The sequence below is a fragment of the Salvia splendens genome, chromosome 6 (assembly GCF_004379255.2).
Source record: "Salvia splendens isolate huo1 chromosome 6, SspV2, whole genome shotgun sequence".
In the NCBI taxonomy this organism is placed as follows: Eukaryota; Viridiplantae; Streptophyta; class Magnoliopsida; order Lamiales; family Lamiaceae; genus Salvia; species Salvia splendens.
In genome coordinates this window covers 1,864,494-1,884,267 of record NC_056037.1, presented here as the reverse complement: position 1 = coordinate 1,884,267, position 19,774 = coordinate 1,864,494, and the positions used below count along the sequence as shown (strand labels likewise).

Genomic DNA, 19,774 nt, shown 5'->3' with positions numbered 1-19,774 from the left:
TCAATTTCTTGTTTTGTGTAATATCAAAATCTCCACTAGAGAACCTAACACGTGTCTTTACATATAATACGTTAATAATTAATTACAAATTGATGTACAACTTCCAGATAATGGCTGTGCATCAATGTAACCTCTGAAATAGAGGCAGGTCGACTGTGGGCCAATACGATATTTAATCCAAGCATTTGTGTTGGGTTTGGAGTTCCGACGATTATATCTTGGAATTAAATATATAGTGTTTGGTTCATGATATTCAATTTTATAATTTAATTCTAGATAAATAATTATATAATAATTAGTCATAACTAATTCGCTCCAACTAAATTAATTTCACAATTTAATCTTAAATTATATTTTGGTATTATTTTATCTAGGAAACTGAACACTACTTAAGTGTAAGAAAAATAATTTTGTGTTTATGTCTATAATTTTTTTCTTTCAGGAAAATCCAAGTCCCAGAGGCAATAAAGCAATATCATTTTCCTAGGTTGAATTTTATGTTATTAATTCAGATTCTATAATTACAAACAAACAAAGTAGTATGGGAAGTTAAATTCAAAACTCATAATTTATGACGTTATGAATAAAAAATAAGAACCATAATAACAACATTGGACGGTCTATTAAAATTTAATGAGTCGAATAAATATATAATTTCCTTAGTCAAAGTCCTTAAAAATTACTAGTGGTACTAAAAAATACTTAAAGCTTAATTTCAATTTTATTACATATATTAATAAGTTATTTCATTTGTCTTTATTAATTTTAATTATATTTCTAATAATTGAGCAATTTGATTCATAATAAAAATATTACGTGTAGTAAGATAATTGAACATACTTAGTTACGTGCAGTTGAGGCAACAATTTCACATGAATTTTGTGTTGATATTACATAGACTATAATCAGGATTTAATATTACATATATCTTATTTTTTATTATTATTGGTATCAAATATACTGACCCTTTTTGGAAAAACGTTCACATTTTCTCTTAGTTATCTTCAAAAGTTTAGAAATATTAATTTTACAACGAATAAAAATGTAGTGATATTATTGCATTTCTAATATTGGCTTTAAATTTCAAAATAAGAATCATAATAGTGAAAATTTTAATTAAAAATTTACTAATAATGCCCAAAGAGTAAAGAGAAGGACAATCGGTTATCCATATGAAACATTTATGATTTGTAGATTGCATATGTAATTATTTATATATGATTATATGAATAAAATATTCCCAATGAGTTTTCTTCACCACATATCTCAAGAATCTTCCAACATAAATATTGTTTCTTCTTTTTTCTGTTCATAAACATAATCACATCTTATTCAGACCTTTCGTCACTCTTCTTTCCAAGGTGATCACTCATTTTCTACATTATGTTAATTTTCTCTCTTTCTTGAGATTTATTTTATTTCTGATTGTCTTCAGCTGTTTTTCTTCATTATTGTAACATGTAACAGTAAGTTTTTTAATCTTATTTGAGGAAAATATTGAAAGAAATATATGTAAACATTTTCAAAAAATATTGTGGATTTCAGCACTATTTTTGTCTTCAAGATTTCATGTTCACGGTTATTGAAAGTCATGAAGTGTATGTGAGTTATTCTATGGTTTTCTTCCCTCGAATTTTTATTTTCTCAACATTTTTAATTAAACTGATCATATTTATTGTTCTTTATTATGCCATGATCGTTCATGGATGAAGCATTACATATTAATTTGTGAGCTAATTTCTCACTGAGTTTTGAAGTTCAGTCATCTTAGTGGGCAAATTACCAAATAAAACTATGAAAATTTGTCAAATTTTAGACCCGTCACACAATTTTAAAAATCAGTCACAAAAATTATAAAGTTCTAATGTATTTGCAATTATCACTAGACTAAAAAGTCCAAACATCTACGTGTAATATACTGTTTAGTAATCTCTTTGGTCATTTTGCAGAATGGCAATGCTTGAGCAAAAACAAGATCAAGAATGGGTTGAGAGAGTGAAAACCGGAGGCAGTGTTCCACACAATTCCCCGAACGGCTGGGCTTCTCCCCCTGGAGACGCATTCAAGGTACGAGGAGCAAACTATCCAGCGACGAGGGAGAAGATCCCCGGAGGCGACTATCTCCTACACCCTCTCGGCCTCGACTGGATCAAATCTCCATCCAAGATCTCCGATGTTTTAAACAACCCTAACGGCCGTGTTAGGCAAGCTCTCGATGATGAAAACGCCAAGGGCCGATCACATTTCGTCTGGGCTTTCAATTTCCAGCTCCCAACCAAAGACAACCATAGCATAGTCGCGTATTTCGTGGGGACGGAAGCCAGCCATCAAGATCCTCTGATCCGCCACTTCCTAAAGGGAGACGATGGGTTTAGAAACTCGAGGCTGAAGTTGATAGCCAATGTAGTGGAAGGGCCGTGGATGGTGAAGAAAGCAGTCGGGGAGCAGGCAATCTGCATAATTGGGCGGGCGCTTAGCTGTAGATACTCAGTGGGTGAGAGCCTTGTGCAAGTTGACATCGACGTTGGATCTTCTATGGTTGCGAGTGCGATCGTACACCTCGCGTTCGGATACTTGTCTACACTCACAGTAGACCTAGCTTTCGTTATTGAGGGCCAGACCGAGTTGGAGCTACCAGAGCGGATCTTGGGAGCTGTTCGATTCTCTGGGCTCGATGTTGCTCGGGCGCTGCAGATTGACTCCAGATGTTATGGGAATTCGCAGTCGCCGTTACCTACAAGACTTTGGAAATCATTGGGGCAAGGGTTTACCAACCTAGTTCATGCCAATGTGCCAACACATCCACATACTACTACTACCAAAGATGAAGAAAACACATAGTTAGAATTAACATCCCAATCTTATTCTTCTCTCTTTTATTTTTCAAAATCTTAGTTATAAATCCTGTGCGTTGCGAGGGAAAGACTACAATGAATAGATTGATAAAAAAAATGTATATCAATATTTTCATCTACTTGCTATTCTTGCTTCCTAAGGCATACAACAACAGCAGCAAAACTACACAAATCCTAAACCTGAACAAACTATCCAAAGTTGTCTGATTAAAGTTTAGATAGATCGCTGGCAGGGTACAAGTTTAACTGCTATCGTGCACCGGCCTTCATAGTCAGGAATATCAACGTAAAAGGGTTGCAGACAGCAATTCATCACGCCCATCCCACACGACAAGAATACGTAAAGAAGTTGATGAGGACATTATTACTTCACTTACACTGTTACACATCGATTCGCCTGCTGCTCTCTGTCTCGGTGCGACCATCAATCAATAACCCCTTCAATAAATAATGCTCAAAGCAAATGGAGTGTGAAAGTACTAAACTTGATGCATTCTTCACTGAAAACAACCAAAACCGAAACAGAAAATAGGCATTCATGTCAGAGTGATGTATCACAAACAATAGAAGCTCATTGCTGAAAGAAAAGCAGCCAAACACTAACAAAATTTATTGTGAATATAGTAGATGGAAGAGATCGAATGCACCAAATATGAAGAGACAAATCATAAAGAACGAGCATTAATCACATCAAGGCAGATTCTGCTATATCATGACAGTCATTGTTCAGTATTAGAATAACAGTTCATTTTATTATTTATCTTCAAAAAAAGAAACATCTTTAAAGACTTTTCACATAAGCCTGAAAATCCAATTTACTATGCACTACCTTCCTACCAATGAAAGAGACAAATTTTCAATACATGAAAAGCTCATTTGTAAGTGTTTTACTCAATAAGAATGAAACTCTGAATAAGAATGAAAGTCAATCGATCTATTCATCCATTCCCAATTGTCACAACTGATATGATACATAGAAAGTCAGTTTAAAATCTGATATCACACTAGCAAGAGAAGCAAAAAACCATGATACAAGAATACGATGGCTACTGCAAGTGAGGACTAAGATCAAAGAAATAAGTGTTGCTTTTCAAGAAAAGCTTATTCTCAATCCAATATTCTGTGACATCCTCATAGTTGCGCATTCGACTAAACGAACAAGCAGAGCCAAATCCCTTTAAGAAGCTACACAAGATTCAGACCAACATCAGACGCACTCATCTGCAGGGTTCTCCCGTTTTCAGGAGAAAGAAACCGCACAGATGGCAAGGAAGACTCTTCCACGGATTCAATCTCAAGAAAGCTGAAATCGTATGTACCAGACTTCTTCAAACTGAGAATGAAAACAAGAACCATCCATCCCAGCATCGACACAGCCCAGTAATTGTTCATTCCGTGTATCACACCCCAGGCAATGGCGTAGCCAACGATTATCCCTGACAAATGACCAATAAAACTAGCTTGGGGCACAATTATGGACGTGAAGATGAGAGACTCAAAAGGTGCAAAACTGATAGGAAGGGAGAGGAGCCCAAAAAGCTCCAGCTTCGAAGAGGGCTGCTTCGTCGACAGTATAGTCATCCACCCGAAAACTACACAAGAGTATCCAACAGCAGTCACTCCCCGGAAGTAATCAAGACTGAACCTTTTGATCAAAATGTGGTAGATTCCGAGAACCAGTAGCCCCGACAGTACGACCAACAGCATCGTATAATGAAGATAGTATTCGACACCGAGCCCTACGTGCCCTAACTGCTCTATCACCCCAAGGCTCCAAAGTGCACTCATGTTAAAAACAAGATGAAGGATGCTAATGTGTGAAAATGCAGATGTAATGATCCGCCAATGATGGCCTTCTAATGCAGTGTCGTAGCTCAACCCCACATGTGAATACCCAATCCCCTTTTTCTGAATGTAGAACCAAATTAAACTGCATATCCCAATTATACAGCTCGTTGCTGGTTTTTCCCAAATCTCGTAGATTAAGGGTTTCCCCATCTACACCAAATTGAAGTTATTGACACGACACTGAGACTCTATAGCATCTGATTCATATGCTCGGACCAAGTGTTTGATGAATTGACTGTGAGAACAAACAGAATTCGATTCCAAGATTTCACAAATTCAGCCCAAAGAAACCAAATAATAGAAGGCCGATCTCACCGACAATGGACAGAGTCGAATCTGTACCCTCAAATGTAGAGAATAAACGCGACTCCTCAGAAATCAAAGAATCATTAATCGAATGTTGTGAATGAGTAGGAAAAGACTATCTCCCCTAATTTGAAGGTGAAATCAATGAGAGATTAGGGGCATCTGGGAAGTACTAGACTTACTAGAGGTTTCTTCTGATCTGAGACAAACACTTCTAGAACAAATTTTCTTTTCAAGAAATTTTATACTGTATTTTTTAGTATCAAGTAAAAAAAATTAAAGTAAATAATGTTTTTTATGGATAAAACCTAAATAATGTTTGAACTTTGAAGTATACGTGGTTATCTACAAAAAAATCCGATTGAGGCCAACCCCCTAAAATGCTTTAGCTTTTTTGTGAAGAACATATCGAGAGGTACAATATGGTAAGTCGTCGAGACACTCCTACTCGCGAATCTACAATAATATCGAGTCGGAATGTAGGGGTTTATTGCCTTTGTTTCCTCCATGTTCCAATGAATACTTAATTCAAATTTGGTTAGACTGAATCATTCAATCTCGTTGTTGTTGTCTTCATTGACGTTTAGAATGGGTTCGAATTGGACATTGTGATTGAAAACAATTTACTGAGGCCCAATGTCTTCTTTTTATATAGCTTTAAAATTTTAAGGTAATTTTATACGTAGTCCACCGTTTTCCATCACAATAGCACTTAATTTAAAATAGCATTCATAATATAGTGAAATTTATAATAAATAATATTTTATTCACTAGTATAAAATAGTGCATTCATTAAAATTCAAATAAGGATATAAAAGAATCACCCAAAGTTTTATGCTACTCTCTTAAGCCCAAATAGCTCTGTCATTTCTGATTTCAAATATTAGAAGCCCAAAATTTTGTGCACCTAAGTCCATCTTATTGTGAAAACGATATCAATAAATTGTGAAGGTCTTCACAAGAAAAGCTAGATTTTTCGTTAGTATACACGAATATAAGTTCAATTATCCATTACACACCAAAAATTGAGAACACGAGCATTACTAAAACAATATTTTGATAGTATAAGATATTGTATAATACAAGCGAATAATTCGTTGCATTCGTAAATAAAATTTTCTTTTACTCAATATATACGATTGAAAGTAATTAAAGATGTACCTTTTGCATAGAGAAAGTAGAAAAGGTCAATCACCTCTTCTTTACTCATACTATCGTTAACGCACTGGGCCGGGCCGCAAAGCGCGAGTCCCGACCCGTCCTAAGCATTGGAGGGGCGGAAGTTCCGGCCCAGACCTAGGGTTAATTGCTTCGGGACGGGCCGCAAACCCCCAAAAAATTATTTTTCTTTTTTTTTTTGCCTATTTTTACCCATTTCTTCAACATTCTTCCACCAATTTCTCCATTTCTATCCTCTAAATTATTTCAATATTTTTTTCTAAGAATTGTAATTTTTATTTTCTAGGGTTTAATAATTTTTTTTTCTAGGATTTGTAATTTTTTTTTAGGATTTGTAATTTTCTTTTTTTGACTGAACAATGTATTTTCCCGGCTTGAATTGTTCAACGTATTGCATTTACGAGTAAAATATGTTGAAGTTGTGAATAATGTCATTTATTAGTTGCGGCTCGAGTTGGAGCCTGCAGGATTAGAGCAGTTGAGGCCTATGCCGCAACTGTATAGGAATGATGACAAGAAGGAGACTTGGGGCCTGAAATAGGGACCGGTTAATGATACTATGTTCTCATCAGTTGAGCTCCAAAACAATGACCTTTTATTTATGATTGATGTTTTCATGTTGTGTCATCACCTGTGATTCGAGTATTTTTCACGTATAAAAGATACACACAATTGGAAAAGGACAAAAGATTATTTCAAAATTCAAACACAAGCATTACGTGGTCAACCATATCAATGAGGTCACTTTGCTCTATGGAGAAGAAAATCAATAATTGAATCAAAAAGGTTACATCAAAGAGATTTTGCGGCTGCTTTGTGACCTACATATGTGTATATGATTTTATGAATATTAAAATTTAAAAGTATGATTTCATCTTTGACCCATAAACTTTGAACCTTTTAGCCAGCAAATGTAAGAGTGTCCACTATAAGGCGGACATGCCCAATAGCCCCGCCCCAGTTTTTGTCAATAGCCCCAATTTTGTTGTCCATAGCCCCAAAATTTTGTGTCCGCCACTATGGTGGACACCTCCAATAGCCCCAAAATTTTATAATCAACTTTTATTTTATAATATTTCAAGTAATTATGAACAACTTTATCGGGCTATACGTAATTAGAAGAAGCCGACTATACGAATTAAAAATAAAAATAAAAATAAAAAATAAAAATAAAAATAAAATACAAATTAAAATTAAAATTAGGATTACACACTAAATTATATTTAAAATTAAAATCACACACTACATTGAATCTAGTACAAATCACTATCAAGTTTACACAACGCCACCACCTCCCCTACGTGCCCACACTTCTTCAATCAAATCGGCCTGCATTGTGTTATGTGATGTGGTCCTGCGCATATCAGCGAAGCGTTGGATCAAATATTCATTGCTCCGTGGTACGCCCATCTGGATCGGCGCGGAGGCGACACCGTGACTTGTACTTGCACCCTCTTCCGGCGCCCATCGCTCTGCCGCAAATCCTTCATCTTCTATTATCATATTATGCAATATGATGCAGGCTAACATAATATTCGCGACATCATCTTCGTGCCAAACTCGTGCCGGACACCGTATAATAGCCCACCGCGATTGGAGGACACCAAAAGCCCGCTCAACGTCCTTCCTAGCACTCTCTTGTTTGTGCGCAAAATATTGTTTCTTCGGTCCTACCGGTTGGCGGACAGTCTTCACGAATACGGGCCACCGCGGATATATTCCATCTGCCAAATAGTAGCCCCTACTGTACTGCGTACCGTTGGCTACGAAGCTGATTTCTGGCCCCTCCCCCCGGCACTCCTCGTTGAAGAGAGGCGACGACTGAAGAACATTGATGTCGTTGTTCGAACCTGCCACGCCGAAATACGCATGCCAGATCTTCAGTCGGTAGTCCGCAACGGCTTCCAGTATCATCGTTGGATGTTTGCTTTTGAATCCAGTAGTGAACTGGCCTTTCCATGCCACGGGGCAGTTCCTCCACTCCCAATGCATGCAATCGATGCTTCCTAACATTCCTGGGAAGCCGTGCACCGACCCGTGCATATCAAGTAGGCGCTGACACTCATCCGGGTTGGGCTTCCGTAGAAACTCCCCACCGAAAATTTCCCGGATCCCCTTACAGAACTGCCTAAGCACCGTGAGGCCAGTAGTCTCACCCATCTGTAGGTATTCATCGAACATGTCCGCTGGTCCGGCGTAGGCAAGCTATCGGATTGCAGCGGTGCACTTCTGTTGTGTGGACAGCCCGATCCGGCCAGCCGCATCACGCCGGAGGGTGAAGCACCGGTAACGCTCCGCCAAATTCGTCGCTATATAATTGAACAGCCGCTGCGACATCCTGAATCTCCGGCGGAATATCTCGGGTGGATAACGGGGGTTATCCACGAAGTAATCATCCATTAAACGTTGGTGAGCACCGACGTGGTCTCGTGGGATTGTCCGCCGATGAGTAATGGTGCGAGGGATCGGATCCTCCGCATCCTCCGCCTCCTCCGCCAAACGGGCCGCTACCTCCTGGGCGGCCTGGTGTTGCACCTGTTGAATCAGAGCATTCCAGTTGTCTCTCCACAAATTGTTCATTTCCGACCCCAAATTGTAGTGAGAGAAATTTGTATAGATGTTGTGTTTGAATGGTGTGAAAATAATGAATGGAGTGGGGTGTATTTATAGGTGAATTGAAGTGAAAAAAAAAAAAAAATCGCATGCAACCGCCGCGGCTAATGTCTCCACTATAGGCGCCGCGCCTATAGGCGCGGCTATTGCACCCCCGCCGCGTCCTCGCCGCGCACACGGCTATCGCGCGTCCGCCGCATCTCGCCCCACTCGCCGCGTCCACCCCCGCGGCGGACACCCTTCCCACTATAACCCGCCCCGCTTCCGCCCCGCTTTTTCCCCAGCGCAGCTATAGCCGCGCCTCATTATAGTGGACACCCTAATAACATTGTAAGCTGCGGTACTTTTATTCTCATTATATTTAATTTATTGATTTTTTATTTGATACCTTAGGTGATGATGATACCTTTTATTTAAATTAAAATGTAAATTTTGTCGCGTGACAATTTATACTAATCATTAATTCCATTAACATCTTAAATAACATTAATGTGTCTAAGTTAAATTGTTGAACTTATAACAAAAAGTCTTTAGTACTGCTTGAATTGATAGCTCTAAAACTAATAATGGACTTTGTTACATACCCAGTATTCTATCTTCTTTTTTTACCAGAATAATATCATAACTTTTTCGATTCTTTCAACTTTTTCACACTTGTAATTCCTATTACATTATTGAAGCACATTCATTTTTAACAACAATCAAGGTTTAATTTCACACTTCCTTTATTCAGTACTTTCCTCATAATTATCTATACTTTATTTTGTGTGTGAAGTGGAGAGAGTAAAGTAAGATAGAGAATAAAGTAGAAAGAAAGATATTTCCATTTTTAGCAATGAGTTATCTTAGTTGGGACAAATAAAAACGGAAAGTGAGTCATCTTAAATGACGGAGGGGTACTTGTTTCTAGCTACCAGCTTTACAATTAAGGGAAGCATTAGTCTAAATAGATAATAGAAATAGTAGTATACTTATTTACTTGATATCCCAATATTCTTGATAATCCCTATAATTTGAACTATTTTTTTCCTAATACATAGTACTATAGTTTTTATAACTTTTAAAATCACACTCTCTTTGTCCCATAATAATTGTCACTCTTATTGTGAGTACGTGTTTTAAGAAAATGTAAAGAAACGTTGGTTGGAAAAGTTAGTGGAATGTGAGATCCACTTTTTATATTAATTTTATAATAAAATATGAGTGAAGTGGGTTAGTGGAATGTGAGACCTACTTACCATTTATGGTAAAAAAAGAGGTGGGACAATTATTATGGGACGGAGGGAGTATATTCATAAAAAAACTCAAATGAAGTAGTGATTGACAATTAATAATTGACTGCTTTTTGCAAAAAAAGTCCAATAATATGAATAGTTGTGTGATATTATGATAAAGTCGTTTGCTATGATGAGACTTTGGCCTTTTTTGGGGTCGGTGAGCAAACTTTTGCTCCCTTATATTCAAACATCAAATAATAAAGAAAAGAAATAACTTAGATTTACATTTGTAATAGTTTGACTCTTACATAATTCTATACATGTGGGAGACAGACGTTTTTCGTTAACATTTCTTTCCAAATTGAATGATTTTCGACTAATCTGTTCATTGAAGGAGTATAATTATTTTAATTTTCTATCTATGCCTAATCACGCCAGACTAACTAGAACATATAGGGAGACAGTAAGTCACAAAATAAGTTATATTACTAGTGCTCACCATTGTGATTTTGTGACATTTGTTGATCTTTTATTCCATAAATTCTATGAAAGAATATAGAAATGGAAAAAATATGAGGATAAGTGAGAATAGGGTTCATCAAGAGTGATAACACTAGTAAAACAAACAAATAGATATACTAAATAAATAATAGAAAAGTCTTAACAAAAAATCAAGTAACAAACAATAAGAGCCTCCACTATAGGGGCGGCGCGCCGGCCGCCCCGGAAACGCCGAGGACGCGGCTATCTATAGTGGGAGAAGTGTCCGCCCCGGAGGCGGACGCATTTTCGGGGGCGGTAGTGGCATCGGCGGGTATTCGCCTAGGACGCGTCGGCCGCCCCGAAGGCGGCGATAGACGCGCCGGCCTATTGCGCGGCCATCCGGAAACTTTTTGGGCCGAAAACTTTTGGGCGAAAGTGTCCACTATTGCTGCGGAAACTTTTATTTGTGGCCGCCCTGGGATGGACGCTTCGGAGGGGGTGGGGCGGGTGGAAGTTTCCACCCTATAGTGGATGCTCTAACGTCAATATATCCTTGAACGATTGAATCAGTTGGAGTACTTTTTATCTCGATGTTGATACATCATTTGGGAGCTGATTTAAAAAACTACTCCCTCTGGCTCTGTCTCACTATAAATAGTCATTTCTCTTTTTAGTAATAAATACTACTCCCCCGTCCCATTAAAAATGACACACTTTCCATTTTGGCTTGTCACAACCAAGATGACACATTACTAAAAATGGAAACAACTTTTTCTATTACTTTACTCTCTCCACTTCATACATAAAATAAAGTTGCTTAAATTCTTGTACCGCCGAAGGAATGAGTCATCTTCCTTGGGACGGAGGGAGTACATTTTTTTCTCTCTCTCGTTCTCTCTTATTTTAATTTCTCACATTGATACGATCATATCCATATCCCAATTATTTAGTTGCATATTTGATTTACCATATCTTTTCCATATTTGTTTAGATATTTGTTTCTTGTTCATTAAGTTAGTAGCATTATAAATATGAGTTATTGTTATCACTTTATTCATTCAATCAATTAATGAAATTAGTATTTCGTCCAACTTGACTTGAGTATCAAGTATAATTTTCGTTCCTTATTTGCTGCTCATCGGAGAACGTCCGAGAACCGGCAAATCGTGAGCCTTCCTTCGAGCTTGTCGAAGGATTGATCATCCTATCCGTCCGAGAAGATCGCCATCCGGTCACGTTACGGAGGACGTCCGTAACAACTGGTGCTTTCATCCCGTGCTCATCCCCCGTCTTCGTTCATCCATATTCCCAAAAAAAAAAAAAAAAAAAACAACAGTCACAGGACCTGTCCCGATCACCTCCCACTACCGAGCTTCACCGCCGTCGCTCAACGTCATCATGTCACGCAACTACACCGGATTGGGGCGTTATGAACACCTATTCGATCAATTGGATGCCGCTATCACCAGGTTGGAAACACGTTGTGACAAAATCGAACGGCGTAGGACAAACTTGCTTGCGTCTAAAGCAACGTATGCACAGCAGGCGTCCTACGATTTTCGCAGAGAAATTCGCACTCGTCCGCGGCCGGAGCCACCGCCACAGCTAGCTCAAGACCTGCCGTACTATTCGCTGCTTCCCTGGGACCCTCCGCGCCATCAGCAACAGTTCGGCCGGGCCGCATATGAGCCGCTTCCTGCTCGTCGGATGTCGCACCACTCTGGTCGCCGAAACCCAATGAGATTTCCCCCCTATGAACAGCCGGATCCCTACCGACGACAATACAACACATGTGCGTCCATTCAGCCTACCTGTCGGGAGACACAGGGACAACACACTCTCCGTGGGTACTCGGCATATGACCAGCCCCTGCCTAATTGCTGGGATCCACCGAGAAGGTGGCAGCCGCAGCGGGAATCAACCACATCCTACGGGGCGCCGACTTACGGTCAGCCCACCTGTTGGGACCCGCCGAAACAGCAGGAATACTCGTCACATGAACCACCGACACATGTGGATCCCCTTGACCGTGGGTTTGTAAACTTCCGACCTTTGCCACAGCCACCACTGCCGCATCGCTTGTGGAGTGAGGTAGATGATGGCAGATGTTATGGAGAGGTCGTTACTTACACGCATTCGCCAACACTAGACGGCGACGAGAGGCTTTGTGATTCAAAGGACTCCATATTAGATGCAGAGCCTTGTGATTTAGAGGACTCCATATTAGAGGAGGAGCATTGTGATTCAGAGAACTCCATATTAGAGACGGTAGCAAGGAAACTCATGGATCGTTGCTTGCCTAGTGAGAATCGGGGATCTAGGGAAGGTAGAGATGGTAGACTCGAAGACCAACAAGTTTCATCTTTTGCGGAAATCTACCCACAGCGCAGCCCCGATATGAGTAAAGAGAAGGAGGAAGAGGCATTGTTAGACGATGTAGAGGAGGACGATTCCACTGATGAAGTTAAGAAGGTCGTCGCATCACTCGATGCTGCTCGAATGACATCTCACGATGTTGTTGAGAATTGTTTTAGTGAAAATGGTGGTGCTTATCTATGTGCATTAGTTGGAAATAAAGTTGCACCGTCCTTTCCAATACAATTGAAGGAGATTGCCTTTATCTGTGGGGATTTGCATGTTAGGGGTGCTAAACGTCGGAATCCTCGATCAACATCGCTCGACACCGATGCGAGGTTGATCCCTCCGCGCAATGACACGTCATGTTTGAGCATTCTTGGAAGCGTTGGCAAGCTTTTTGTGTTGGCATGGAATTTTTCTGACCACATTGGGTCTCCTTTGTTGATTTTTGCCAAAGGTGATAAAGGGAGATATTTAGTTGTTCGATATGTGTTTGATCCAGGAGGAGATGTCTCGCCAAAGTCGGCTTTCAACTCTCTCTATTGCTTCGTGGTTCCCACCTTGAGGACAAGGTGGATTTCAACCGTGGGGGAGTTGATACGATCATATCCATATCCCAATTATTTAGTTGCATATTTGATTTACCATATCTTTTCCATATTTGTTTAGATATTTGTTTCTTGTTCATTAAGTTAGTAGCATTATAAATATGAGTTATTGTTATCACTTTATTCATTCAATCAATTAATGAAATTAGTATTTCGTCCAACTTGGCTTGAGTATCAAGTATAATTTTCGTTCCTTATTTGCTGCTCATCGGAGAACGTCCGAGAACCGGCAAATCGTGAGCCTTCCTTCGAGCTTGTCGAAGGATTGATCATCCTATCCGTCCGAGAAGATCGCCATCCGGTCACGTTACGGAGGACGTCCGTAACACACATGCTTTATTTTCTCTTCACTCATCAACTTTTTTCTCTTTCGTGCTTTACTCTCTGCACTTAACTATGTAAATATTAATTTATTAAATTCTGTGTCCAAAAGAAGTGTCTCGCTTATGACGGGACAAATTGAGTATCATTGTTTTCAACAGATAAGCTTCATGATCACATTTAGTCTTCCTATGTCAAATCAACTTTCGACATTAGGCATCTTCAATTGATCGAAAAATATTAGTAGACTATTAAATGAACCAAGACAAAGCATAAAATTTTAACATTAGACATCAGCTTCAATTGGTCGAAAATATGGAGTAATTTTTCATTTGTTTTCCTTCCTTTTACCTTTCTTATTTTAATGAAATAATTTCATTTTTAATATCCTCAAAAGGGGATATTTTATACATAAATGAGACAATTAAAAAAAACTGAAACAATAATCTATCATGTAAATTGACCTTGGCAAAATAAATATAGGCATTATTCAAGTTTATCGATTTTATTATTTTTTTAAGTTTATTCAAGAGGTTACATAAATGATGAATTAATTAGTGACTAGTACTATATATCTGAAAAGTTTACTTCATTTGTAAATTTATTTGAGTTGAAAATGCCACGTTTGAATTCAGTTGGCAATTACTCCCATAAAGTTTCCTCAATTAAATTACATAATAGTATAGTTTTAAAACAAATAATAACCTTTAACAATTTTTCGTTATTCATTTACCAAAGTGCTTAATTTGAAGCCACGTGCTAATCCTATTTTTTTAACATGATATTAGAATAAGATCATATAATATACCACTATATGTTTATAATATTGATGTTCAAGATACGTCCACCTACTTGTTACTACTAATTTAATACTCCTAGTACAATTTAATGGTTTAAATAATTAGATTTTACCTTTTTCCTTTTAGAAAAGAATCTTCACCATATATAATAGCGAAATTATATAAAATATTAAAATTACATAGTTTAACAAAGATCAATACCGATGCTAAAGAAGACGATTGAGCTTGACATTGTAGTGTACTATAGTCGCCTGGTTGATTTCGTTTTTTTAATATATCAATCCCCATCGTTTCACTGTTTTGAATGCTTTTGAACTCATTAATTTCCTACACGTTTATTTAACTTTTAAACATTGATATCGTAAATATGCCAATTACAATTCTATATATATATATATATATATATATATATGTATAACATTAATCGAAATTAGAAAAAAATTAAATTTGACGTGACTAGTGTACTTTACCTTTTTGGTAGCCACAACAACTTTAACCTTATCATATAATAGATGTAATTCACATATATCTTCAATATTAGTTGTTTATTGCTAAAATTTTAAAACAACTGTAAATAAATTTCGAGTAAAAATAGTACTCCCTCCGTCTCATAACAGATGTCACACTTCATTTTTGCACTCGTTTTGAAAAAATGATAATAAATAATTAAGGTTGAGAAAAAGTAAAATAAGAGAGACAATAATGAAAAGAGACCCTTCTCTCCTTTATTCTCTCTCGCCAAACCTATTCAGTAGGGTTTTCCAGTTTTTGTTCACTTTCTTATACTATTATATTTACTATACATCTGAACTGAACTGGTTGTATATTTCAAAATGTTTGGCAAATTTCTTTAATTAATTGTTTGTAATTATTGGAAGTTTTTGTTGACCTATCTTGTTTTTAGTCTTAATATTTCTCTTTAAAGGGGGTTGTTTGTGAGTTTATCTAATCCCATCAGTACATTCAATACTACATAATACAGTAATACTGCATTTACATATAATTATAACATGATGTTTAAACGGGAACTCATATTTAAAATTAGAATAAAGAACAATTTTCAGCCTTTCGATCGGAAAGCAGATCTACGGCTGATGCAACAATTTGCTGATCGAATGTAATAGTATCATGGTTCGAATTACATAAAGGCAATAATTTAATTTACTTTTTAAATGTAGTTAATTTAACTATGACTGCAATGACTTTATAGGTTTAGTGAAAATTTATAGATGTTTTAGTTTTCATAATAAAAGTGAGCTTTTACTTTAACTCATGTAATGCATTTAATGTGACTTGACACCAATTTGAATCGCCTAATATCGGTTAATTTATTTTCCTTATATCAGTATAAAAAAGAAAAGAACTACTAGCTAGGATATAAATTATTTTGGAAAATGCTTAATTGTACTAGGTTTTTTGACCACCGAAACAAAGCAAACTCTTTAAAATTAGCAAATTAACGCAGAGATATGCTGCCCAGCTTAAATTGGTTTAAGCTTTTCAACATCACATAAAACACGACGTTGAAGAAGCTGAACACAAAATCTTAAATATATAGCCACATCATTTTCTTGTCTGTATCGAACAAAATCTACGTGCCTACGTTAGTACTACTACGGTTTCTTGTTCCAATACTTGGTAAACATGTGCAGGGGCGGAGCCACGATGGGGCCAGGGGGGCCCTTGGGCCCCTCAGCCATTTGGATAATACCTGTATATAATATATGTATGTTTAACATATTACGTTCTAGTATAGTTGGTTAGGGTGCCGCCCTTTTATCTGATGGATACTGGATTCGAATATCCCTTGCAAGCATTCTACTTTTTAGTGAACTGTTCCTCTTCTTTGGATTCATATTTTATTAGAATTTTTGTTGATTTTCTCATATTCACTTATATTTAATAGATTTTTTTCCATTAAAATTTTTTATTGATTTTTTAAATAGTAATTTTGTATAAATCATTTTTAAATTGCATCATAAAAATAATTTTTATAATTTAAGAATAGATAATAATTCTTTGATTCTATAAATATTTTAAAATACTATTATATGTTATGAATAATATTAATTTTAATGTGATGCCATTTATATAAAAAAATTCTGAAATACTAGAAAAATAGCTTGGTTCTAATAAATCGTGCTACGCTCTAAAAAATCTGTTTACTAATTATTTTTTCATCATCCATTTCTCACGTGTGGTTTTTTATATTGTTCGCGTCCGAGTCGTTTCCGTGTTGTTAGCAATTGAACACAATCAACAAATTTAATGGTAATTTGGGCCCCCCACCGTAAAATTTCTGGCTCCGCCACTGAACATGTGTAATAGAACCACTCGCCATGTATAACATCAAGTTGAGTGTGGAGTCTGAAAAGAAGTGAATCAGTCGCCAAATTTATATTTGTTCTCCCATTATAAATAGTATCCGAAAATTATTGTGAAATATCTGGTTTGACATTGCTTCCAGTCGTAGATACACTTCGTATGAAGTTGGGTTAACAATTCATGTATTTATCTTGATTATATTTGTGATTACTTGTGTGTTTATTCCCTAAAACCACCACCATACATTTTTGGGCTTCCACACATGTATTTTTAGGCTCAACACGATTCCTGTGATTAATCAGCTTTCACTCTATTGTCTATGTTTTTTTATTGTTCTCGCATTGTAAGTAATATTTAAAATTTATTGCTATATTGACTATATATAGTTATTCTATCTCATTGTAAGTTGTATTCGTAAATTACAGTGAAATAATCCCTCCGCCCATGATTAAATGTCCCATATTTGGCTGGCGCGGTTTAAGAAATTGTTTGACTTTATAAAATAAAGTGGGTAGAAAAAGTTAGTCAAATGTAATACCTATTTTTATATTTTGGTTTTATATAAAATGTGAGTGGAATGAGTTAGTGAAATGTTAGTTCACTTACTAAACAGAGTAAAAGTGAAATGAAACATTTATTGGTGGACGGACGAAAAAGGAAAAATGAGACATTTAGTGGAATATTTTGGCTTAACATCGCCCACAGACGTATAGATACGTTTAGTATCAAACTATTACTTGTTTGTTTATCCCCTAACACAATAAGCCATCCAAGTGATTAAGATCATCATCAATAACCTAATGATCATATATATACTTCGATCCACTTTCTAATTTATATCAACTCTCTACAATAGATACAAAAAATCATGCATACCCGCCAAAAATTTTAATCCCTGAGAAACTCCAAAAAAACCCTAACTCATCTTTAATCATTTTATATATATATATATATCACGTCCATTGCGACTGCACCAAACTGAACATATTAACGGCGGCGTCCCTCCACTCGCCGCCAGCGGTGAAGAATCCCTTGGCCCGATCCACCAAATTCGGGCTCTCCGGGCTCTTCATCTGACCCCGGAGCAACCCGATGTAGCTCCCCAAATCGTGCACGCACGAAGGGTTATGCATCTTGAAGAAATCGACCAACAACTCAACCCCTACATGAGCATAACATGAGCAACTCCACGGAAACTCGAATCCACCTCGAAATCTCTTGAAATTCTCATTGAAAACGACCCCGGGCATCTTCGTTATCGGATCGTTCACGTTCACAACCCTCAAAACCCTCACCCCGAGCTCCTCGCACCTCTCCTTGAAGCCTGTGTTCCCCACCCTCGGCCCGCCGAAGGAAAACACGGTCACCGGGATCTTCCCGGCCCCGTTGAGCCCGAGCTCCGCGACGTCGTACGCCAGCAGAAGCCCTAGCGAGCTCCCCATGCTGTGGCCGGCGATCGTGATGCTGATCTCTTCGTCCCGGTATTTATTTATTAACCTAGAAATCTCCGAGAGGAGCTGACAGCGACAGCTCCCAAGGCCGAATTTGTCTGACCTCTCGTCAGAGGTGTACAGGCTTAAAAACCCTTCCTCGACCTTGACCTCGGGCCGCGGATCATGCGGGTCGAGGCGGGCCGGGGTGAGGGAGCTCATTAAATTAGCCATCCACTCGGGGTTCGTGACGGTACCCCGGAATGTGATGACTATGTCCCTCCTCCCTAGAGTGGCCACCTCATTGTCTGATGAGGTGGCCACATACCCTATCCACCTGGCCTCTGCTGCACTGCAGGGGCCGGCCTGGATGGGGATGCTGATGTCAGGGGCGGTCGCGTAGATATACTTGGTAACCTCGTACCCTGACTCGGCCAGGCCGACGCTTTCGAGCATGCTCGACTTCCCGTACTTGCAGTGGAGGTAGCGCTTGGAGTCGGGGTCGAGGTCGAAGGCCTTGTAGCAGGCAGCGACGAACTCGCCGTAGCGGACGATCTCGTCGCGGAGGAGGGGGTGCAGGGGCTCAACGAGATTCTCCCAGTTGTTGAGCCCCTGGATCTCCCTCCAGCCGGCCGCGAGCTGCGATACTGATGATGCAGCTCGTGACCGGCTGCGCGACAAGACGGGGAGGGAGGGATTTGAGGATTTGAGGTGAGGAGGGGAGTAAGCGGATGTGTGAGAGATGGGGTCAGATAGTAGAGTGGGGGAGTTTGTGATTGGATTAGGCATGCAGTGAAGGAGTGAGGAAGCCATGAATGAATTCCTCAAGAGTTAGAGAGAGAGAAGAGAGTTGGAATTTTAAGATCAGTTGGTGGAATGGAAATGGGGAATATATATATATATATATATATATATATATATATATATATATATATATGGGTAAGTACGTAAACGACGCGTAGGCAAGATAGAGGGAGAGTTTTGACATGGAAGAAGAATAAGGAAGGACTTCAAAGTGAACGCGCTTACACATCAAACATGCATATGACCTTCATTTTTTATTTCTTTTTATTATGTGTGTGCACTTACGGACACTTTTTTTTTTATGTACTCCCTCCGTCCCGAGCTACTCGTTCATTTCCTTTTCGGCACGGAGATTAATGAATGAGTGTATAGGAAAGTCAAAAATGACGGCTATAGGTGAAAATTTTTACTAAAAATGGAAAGAGTGCAAGTAACTTGGGACGTCCAAAAAGGAAATACGTGCGAGTAGTGCGGGACGGAGGGAGTATTTTATTATCTAATTAATCGATTCGATTGCTAATATTTCACTTTTTTCGATTCCCTGTTATATGTAATTATGACATGTGATCCAGGCACCGAAATCCCCAACTAATTCTGAATGGACAATCTCCCGCCAATAAATGCTAC

General features: G+C 38.2%; 3 protein-coding genes across 3 annotated transcripts; 1 reads left to right on the top strand and 2 right to left on the bottom strand.

Moving 5' to 3' along the window:
- The first annotated feature begins 1,269 nt into the window (after positions 1–1,269).
- Positions 1,270–2,974, top strand: LOC121806213 (protein ENHANCED DISEASE RESISTANCE 2-like). Its single transcript, XM_042206176.1, has 2 exons — positions 1,270–1,361; positions 1,950–2,974. Exon 2 carries the CDS (start codon positions 1,951–1,953, stop codon positions 2,839–2,841), a length of 891 nt encoding a protein of 296 aa, XP_042062110.1. The 5' UTR covers positions 1,270–1,361; position 1,950; the 3' UTR covers positions 2,842–2,974.
- Positions 2,975–3,768: 794 nt separating this feature from the next.
- On the bottom strand, positions 3,769–5,213 carry LOC121806214 (RHOMBOID-like protein 13). The gene has a single exon (XM_042206177.1). It carries the CDS (start codon positions 4,851–4,853, stop codon positions 4,041–4,043), a length of 813 nt encoding a protein of 270 aa, XP_042062111.1. The 5' UTR covers positions 4,854–5,213; the 3' UTR covers positions 3,769–4,040.
- Positions 5,214–17,866: 12,653 nt separating this feature from the next.
- Positions 17,867–19,156, bottom strand: LOC121807892 (phospholipase A1-Ialpha2, chloroplastic-like). Its single transcript, XM_042208232.1, has one exon. It carries the CDS (start codon positions 19,154–19,156, stop codon positions 17,867–17,869), a length of 1,290 nt encoding a protein of 429 aa, XP_042064166.1.
- Positions 19,157–19,774: the final 618 nt, after the last annotated feature.